At 54.2% G+C, this 7,953-nt stretch overlaps 2 protein-coding genes across 2 annotated transcripts in view; both read left to right on the top strand.

The window, feature by feature from the left end:
* The window catches only part of LOC126981391 (uncharacterized), a 164,685-nt gene extending 163,836 nt beyond the window's left edge, over nt 1-849 (top strand). Inside the window, exon 3 of the mRNA XM_050832408.1 lies at nt 694-849. Within this exon, the coding sequence (XP_050688365.1) occupies nt 694-849 (156 nt within the window). The remainder of the gene's footprint in view (nt 1-693) is intronic.
* Nucleotides 1-7,953, top strand: part of LOC126981392 (serine/arginine repetitive matrix protein 1-like) — a 189,959-nt gene that overhangs the window by 74,817 nt on the left and 107,189 nt on the right. The window contains exon 2 of the mRNA XM_050832410.1: nt 694-2,799. Coding sequence (XP_050688367.1) covers nt 857-2,799 — 1,943 coding nt within the window. The 5' untranslated portion in view covers nt 694-856. The remainder of the gene's footprint in view (nt 1-693; nt 2,800-7,953) is intronic.

Here is a 7,953-nt window from a genome sequence, read left to right on the forward strand (position 1 = left end):
TCCTTCTCTCCTTTCATTCTCTCCCCTTTTGCTTGAGTGGGGAAAGATTTTATGGTTGGGGAAATGGGTAAGGGGGAAAGAACTGTTCTCTGGGTGGGATATGAATAGGGGAAATGGGGAAACGAGTGGGGAAGAGGGGAGTGGGGAAAGGAAGTGTTGTGGGGAAGAAAAAGTTAAGAGAAGAGGTCGTAGGAGGTTCATGTTGGGGAATGGAAGGGTTGGGGTAGTGGTTGGGGAAAGGAAGGGTTGAGGACAGCGGTTAGGGGGATGGGGATGTGCCGGGGAAGGATTTGGAGTCCTTGGATTTTTGTGGCTTTGTGTCGGTGATGAGCCATGCAAAGTGGTTGGTATGGGGTGGGAGGCGGGGGGGGAGGGGGCGGGTGGTTTCATGGTTGTGGGGGGACTGGGTGTTGTGGGGAGGGGGGTAAGGGGCTGGTTGTGTCATTGTTGTGTGGCGGGGTGCCGGGCGGGGGGGGAGGGGGCAGGGTGGTGTGATGAGGCTGAGAGTGAGGCGGGAGTGTGGGTGGCGCATATAATGGATTAATGTTGTGTTACCTGCTGGAGGGAAGGACGGAGAGAGAGAGAGAGAGAGTATAGGGGTAGGGAGGGTGGGGGTGGTTTAGGGCCGCCGCCTGAGTGTGGTGCCGCGTCACAGTCTGGGGCGGAAGTGATAACCTGTGGTGGGTGTTTCAGTGGTCGGGGCCGGTGCTGCTGGTGAGTGGCCGGGCCAGGCACATCGCCTCTGCAGTCCCTGCCGCCCCTGCCGCCCCCCTCCTCAGCCTGGCCGGCGTGTTGGCGCGCGAGGTGACCCGGGCACCGCTGGCGGGGGCGGCGGCCGGCGGTGCGTGATGCCGCCATGTCCGCCTGGCGAGTGTGGCAGCTGGTGGGGTGGCTGGTGCCCGAGCGGCGCGGCGCCCCCGACCAGCAGCAACAACAGCAGCAACAGCGGCAGCAGCGCTCTCGTGCTGCCCCGAGGGGGTCACGCTCCCTCTTCACCTCCCCGACGCACGGGCTGGCCCCCGCCGGGGAGGACTCAACCCTTCTGCGTCGCAGCGTGAGCTGCCTCGAACACCAACCCGGCGGCCCGGCCTCCCCAGCGACCCCGGCAGCGTCTGGCGCACCCACGACATCTACGACTCCTGAGAACCCCGCAGACCCCCCAACTCCGGCAGTCAATGGCTCAGTCGTGCCCTCTGAGGCCTCCACAACTTCCGTGGTTCCCACAGTACCCGCACCCCCCACAGCACCTTTGGTCTCCGAAACTTTACCAACTTCCGCGGCCTCCACGACCCCCAGTGCACCCACAACCCCCGCCGTCCCGGAACAACCCTCCCGTCGGGCGAGCCGATGCGGGGTCGTGGAGGGAGCGCGAAAACTTGCCTCGTCGGCTACGCTTCCTCGAGCTCACTCCAGGCGGCGGTCGCTGCCGGTGTCGTCCGAGGATGGCGGGTGTCGCTTCATGCCTTTCTCCAGGAGGATGTCGGTGCAGCCCTCGGGGCGGCGACACGCCTCCTCTCAGGTACCTGGCACGCACACCTGGACCAAGAAGACGGCGAGTGAGAGGACGCTCATCATCGCCAACGGCGTGGGCGGCCACAGCAAGCAAGAGGCGGCCGCCTCGCCCGTCGCGCCCATCACCCGCTCAAACCTTTCTCTCCACCTGGCCTCCAACGGGTCGTGTGTGGCCACCGTCGGCAGCCTCACCTCCCGCACTGACAAATCGGTGCCTGAGGAAGAGACCGAGGCGGCGCCCTGCCGCCCGTGGGAGGCTTTCGGTTGCCGCACATCGACCTTCAAGTCGACAGAGAGTCCCGTGTCTCCCGCAGCGACTCCTTCCACCACTGCCGCCACCGTCGCTGCCGCCGCCGCAAGCCTCAGGTCAAACCTCAAACCCAGGAGTCAGATAAGACGAAGGCGGTCTGACTCCGGCCACTCTGTAACCTTCGACCTACCGGAGGACTGCGACAACCTGGGGGCGGCGCGCGGCGGGCGGGGCGACGCCGAGCCGCTGTCCAAGTGCATGAAGGACCACCAGAACATGCGAGAGCAGAGTGGCGGACGGGAGAAGCGGCGGCGTGACGACGACCCCCACGAAGAGGTGCTGACGTGGCTGTCCTGCGGCGAGTCGCGGCTGGGCCTAGCCGAGAGGGTGCCGACGCCCGGCATCAGCTTGGCGGCGACCCCGTCCTCTGATGGGCGGGAGGACCCGGCTCGCAGCCCAGGCCCGACGTGGCCCCCGACGCTCCCCGAGGTGGCCGCCCTGGCCGTGCTCAGCCCAAGCCTCGGGGAGTCCGCCGCCAGCCCCGGAGAGCCGTTGACCGTCAAGTCCCCATCGCCCGCCGCCACCCCGCAGCCGCCCCGGCCCCCCACGCCCCCGCCAGCCCAGGCCTCCCTGGAGTGGTCTTCCACGGACAGTGGCGGGCCAGACTCCGGGTACTGGGGCGCCGGCGAGGCCCCGGTGGCCACGCGGCGGGGCGTGCGGGTTGTGTCCCGGGGCCGCGAGCTGCTGCTGCCCTACGCGTGCCTGCACCGAGGCCGCCTCCACCTGCGCATCGTCAGAGGTGAGTCGCCGCAGCCCTCCAGCTGCCGGGCCCTCGCGGGGCTTTATTGCTTCATGTCGCTCAGGCCGGGGAGAGGCTGTCCAACCCCCCCCTCCACTCACTCCTCCCTCCCTTCCCACGCCACCACCCCCTCACCCTGCCCCGCCGCCCCCCTCCCGGCCCCGCCTCCTCCAAGACTCAACATGACTGCCGCGTCCACTCGCCCGCCCTCGTTAAGGACGGCCCGGAATGGACGCAGGCACGCTGGCCACCCACCCCTCCTCCTCCTCCTCCTCCTCCTCCTCCTCATTCTCCTTTTCCTCCTCTTCTTCCTCCTCATCCTCATCTCCTCCACTTCCTCATCCTCACCCTTCTCTTCACACTCCTTTTCTACATATCCTTCTCTTCTTACTCGTTCTTATGTCCTACAGCTTTTTCCTCCTCCTCCTCCTCCTCACCATCCTTACACTTTTCCTCCTTTTTTTCACTTCTTATTAACTTTTCCTCCTCCACGTCCTCTTTTACCCCCTCTTCTTTCTCCTCCTCCTCCTTCTTTACATCCTCTTTTACTTTCTCTTCTTCCTCCTCCTCCTCCTTCTCCTAATCCTGAATCTCCAACTCCAACTCTATTTCTTTTTCCTCCTCCTCCTCCTCCTCCTCCTCCTCCTCCTCCTCCTCCTTGAAACCCTGCTTGAGTCGTCCATCTCACATTTTTTCCCTCGTAAAATGGAGTCGGCCAAGAAGTGACGGAAATAAAATAAAAATAAAGATCTTCGTGTCCCATCACCTCGACGTCCCACCACGTGCCGCAGAGGAGACACCGGGAGGGCCATCTGATCCTCCTCCTCCTCCTCCTCTTCCTCTTCCTCCTCCTCCTCCTCCTTCTCCTCCTCCTCCTTCTACCTCTTATATGTTGCAACAGCCCTGGAACTTTTCACACAGTACTCTTCTCCTCGTCCTCTTCTTCCTCCTCTTCCTCTTCCTCCTCCTCCTCCTCCTCCTCCTCCTCCTCTTCCTTCTCCTCTTCCTCCTCCTTCTACCTCTTATATGTTGCAACAGCCCAGGAACTTTTCACACTTTTCTCTCCTCCTCCTCTTCCTCCTCCTCCTCTTTCTCCCTCTCTCATATTCTTTGCTTTTTTTTTGTCATTATTTTCATCTTTTTTTTTTCGTTTTTCCTCTTCCGCCGCAGCTCTGGTATAAGGGGGTTAACGAGGAGGTAATCTGTATTCTTCTTCCTCCTCCTCCTCCTCCTCCTCCTCCTCTTCCAGGTCTCATTTCAACAGCGTCTCTTACCCTAATTAACTCTTTCCTCCCTCCCTCTCTCCCTCTCTCCCTTACTAAGCTTCCTCCCCTTATCTTCCCTTCCTTATCTTCTCCCTCCTTCCCATCACTCCCTTATACCATTATCAGCCCCCTCCTCTTCAATCCTCTCTCTTTCCTCCCTCCTCCTTCCTCCCTTCCCTTACTATAAGCTTCCTCCTCTATCTTTCAATCCTTCCTTATCTCTCCTTTCCCATCAAGTCCCTTCCCTTACCTATCTTATCCCCTTCCTTTTCCTTTTATTCCCTCCCTTACTATGCCTATTCTCCCTATCTCCCTTCCCCTTTTTACCCATCCAGTCCTTTTCCTTTTCTTTATTTTCCTTTCTCTTTTTTTATCGTCTCCCTTTTCCTCCTCCTCCTCTTCTTTTCATCTTCCTTTCCATTAAGTCTCCTCTCTTACTCTTTTTCTCTTCTTAATCTTTTTGTCTTTTTTTTTATATTGTCTTTCTTCTTTCCTTTTTCACTCTCCCCAATTTATTATTTTCTCCTCCGTTTTCTTTTATTTCTCCTTCCTTATTCTTCTTTCCTCCCCTTCTCCCCTTTCCCTTTCCTCCTCTTCTTCCTTTAATTAATCTTCCTTCTTTTAATTCCTCTTTCTTTCCCTTATCACTCTCTTATTTATTACTTTCTCCTCCGTTTCCTTTTCGTTCTCCCCTCTTTTCTTCCCTCTACTCCCCTTCTCCCCTCTCTTCTTCCCTCTGCTCTCCTTCTCCCCTCTCCCTCTCCTCCTCGGCCATTAATTCTCCTACCTCTATTTTTCAGCCCCTCCCGCATACCCTCAAGCCTTTAATTCTCCTTTCCCCTTAAGTTAATTTCCTCCTTATCTTTCTCTTCACTCCTTCACCTTCACCCTTTTGGCCTCACTCTGTCTCCTCTTCCTCCTCCTCTTCCTCTTCTTCCTTTCTCGTGTTCTGATGCTCCACTCTCTTTTCCTATTTACGCAATCTTCCTCTTTTTCCTCTCTCCCCTTCCTCCTCCTCCGTCTCCTCTTCCTCCTTTCTTCTCTTCTCCCTCTTCTTTCCTCTCTTTAACCCCTCTCCTTTCCTCTCCTCTTCTCTCCTCCCTCTTTCTACACTTTAACCTTTCTCCTCCTCCTCCTCCTCCTCCTCCCTACCTTAATCCTCCAAGTAGCTCACAGAGTCTTTCGCTGTGTAACGCCTCGTTGAGAGAGAGAGAGAGAGAGAGAGAGAGAGAGAGAGAGAGAGAGACCGAATGACTGACTTTGGGTACGTTTCACTATTAATATTAGACCTATTAACTTTATTACCGAAACGAGAGAGAGAGAGAGAGAGAGAGAGAGAGAGAGAGAGAGAGAGAGAATAATTAACTAGGGGTTCGCTACACTATCATAATATCGTTGTGTTCTATGACTTTATTACGAGCTACGATGTTCCTTGTGTTTTATTAATGTTATCCTTGATCGTCGAAGTGAGATATGGGAGAGAGAGAGAGAGAGAGAGAGAGAGAGAGAGAGAGAGAGAGAGAGAGAGAGAGAGAGGGAGAGTGTGTGCGTTTAGGAGTGATAGGAGGAAATGGTTAGAGAGGGAGGAAAGAGGAAGAAATGGAGGAAAGGAGGAGAAGTTAGGAAAAGGAAAGAGGTGGAGGAAAGAGGAGAAAAGGAGAGTGAGGAAAGGAGAGAGAAGAGAAGAGAAGGTGGAGAAGGAGAGAAAAGGGTGGAGGAAAGAGGAGGAGGGAGGAAAGGAGAAGAGGAGGAGAGGGAGGAGAAGAGGTGGAGAGAGGGAGAGGGGAGGAAAGAAGGAGAAGAGGGGAGGAAAGAAGGAGAGGGAAGAAAGAAGGAGAGGGAAGGAAAGGAGAAGAGGGGAGGAAAGAAGGAGAAGAGGGGAGGAAAGAAGGAGAGGGGAGGAGAGAGGGAGAGGGAAGGAATGGGAATGAAGAGTGTCAGTCAGAAGTCAGCAAACTGCCTTGGACGTCAGCCAGGAGGAGGAGGAGGAGGAGGAGGAGAAGAAGGAGGAGGAGGAGAAGAACAGAGGGAGTACGATGGTAAGGGAAAGGAGGAAGGCGAGGTTGAGAAAGTGGAGAATAGGAAGGAGGAGGAGGAGGAGGAGGAGGAGGAGGAGGAGGAGGAGGAGGAATAAGGGAAGAATATCATAACCCAAGAAAATCGTTGCATCATATACCAAACTCACCTCCTCCTCCTCCTCCTCCTCCTCCTCCTCCTCCTCCTCCTCTTCTTCCTCCTCCTCTTTTCCCATGTCAAACTTACCTGGTGGGAATTCCTGTAACTAGGTCAGCGGCAGGTCACGCGGGGTCAAAGGTCACGTCGGTAGCAGAATAGGTCAGGTAACGGACAATTCAAGAAGATGTGCTGTTGTTTTCGTTGTTGTTGTTGTTGTTGTTGTTGTTTGAAATTGATAGGTCTCTGGTTGTCTAGGTTAGGTTAGCTTTAGTCTGTCTGTCTGTGTGTCTGCTTGTCTGTGTCTGTCTGTCTGTCTGTCTGTCTGTCTGTCTGTCTGTCTGTCTAACTACTACTACTACTACTACTACTACTACTACTACCACTATTAACACACACACACACACACACACACACACACACACACACACTCGCAAGCATTAACATATAAACTCCTTTTTTAACATATCAAGAGAACGTTGACAGCGGGCTTAAATAAAAACGTTTGATGGTATTAAGGGCGAGAGAGAGAGAGAGAGAGAGAGAGAGGGGTGGGTGGGTGGGTGGGGAGGACATGTTATTTAGAGCCACAAAAGCCTCAGAAATGATATCACTGCTTCTGTAATTACGGCCACAAGGTAACTATTTCCAGGTATTTTTTCCCCTATTTCCACCTCTTCCCCTTTTTTTCTTCCTTTCTCCCTCTCCCTCTCTTCCTCCCCCTTTCTCCCCCTCCTCTTCACTTCTTCATCTTCCCTTTCATTTTCTTTCTCTCATTTCTATTTCTTCCCCTTTTTTTCTTTCCTTTCATCTCGCTCTCTTCCTTCCCCCTTTCACCTCCCTTCTCTCTTCCTCTCTTACCTCTGCCCTCTTCTTCCTTTCCCCTTTTCTACCTCTCGTTTTCTTTCTTTCATTTCCATTTTTTCCCCTTTTTTTCTTTCCTTTCATCTCCCTCTCTTCCTTCCCCCTTTCACCTCCCTTCTCTCTTCCTCTCATACCTCTGCCCTCTTCTTCCTTTCCCCTTTTCTACCTTTCGTTTTCTTTCTTTCATTTCCATTTTTTCCCCTTTTTTCTTTCCTTTCATCTCCCTCTCTTCCTTCCCCTTTCACCTCCCTTCTCTCTTCCTCTCATACCTCTGCGCTCTTCCTCCCTTTCCTTCTTTCCTTCCCCTCTCTTTCATTCATATTCCTTCATTCATTTCCATCTCTTCCCCCTCTTCTTTCTTTCCATCTTTCCTTCCTTCATCTTTCTCCCTCTTTCTTTTGTAGGCCTCTCGTCTCTTCTTCCTTTCCCTCTCCCTTTCCCTCTCTTTCCTTCATATTCCTTCTCTAATTATCTCTTCTCTTCCCTTCCTTTCTCTATTCCCTTCATCCTTCCCTGTTTTCATTCATCCCTTCCCTTCGTCTTTCTCTCTCTCGCTCTCTCTTTTTTTCCACTCCCTCCCCTCTCTCTCTTCTCTTTCCTCCTCCTTCCCCTTTGCTTCTCTCCCCTCTCTCCCTTCTCCTCCCCTCCTCCTCTTCATTACCCCTGCCTTTTTTATATTTTTTTCTCTCCTTCCTCTACCCTTCTCTCCTTACCCTCCCTCTCTCCCTTCCTTCTTTTCTCCCACCCTCATAGTTATTTTTTGTTCACATTTCCTTCTCCTCTTTTCCCTCTCCCTTTCCTCCCTCTCTCCCTCCCCTCTCCCTTCCCTCCCTTCATTCCCCTACCACTCTCATAGTCCCATCTTTCTCCTCTCTTTTTCCTCCCTCCCTTCCCCAACACTCCCCTCCCCTCTCTGCTCCCCCTCTTCCTCATCTCCTTTTTCTTCTCCCTCTTACAATCCCATCTTTCTCCTCTTTTTCCTCCCTTCCCCAACCCTTGCCTCCCCTCTCTCTGCTCCCCCTCTTCCTCATCTCCCCTTCTCCTCCCTCCCTCCCTCTCCCTCCCCTTTACAATTCCCTTTTTTCATACTT

The sequence above is a fragment of the Eriocheir sinensis genome, chromosome 48 (assembly GCF_024679095.1).
Source record: "Eriocheir sinensis breed Jianghai 21 chromosome 48, ASM2467909v1, whole genome shotgun sequence".
Lineage (NCBI taxonomy): Eukaryota > Metazoa > Arthropoda > Malacostraca > Decapoda > Varunidae > Eriocheir > Eriocheir sinensis.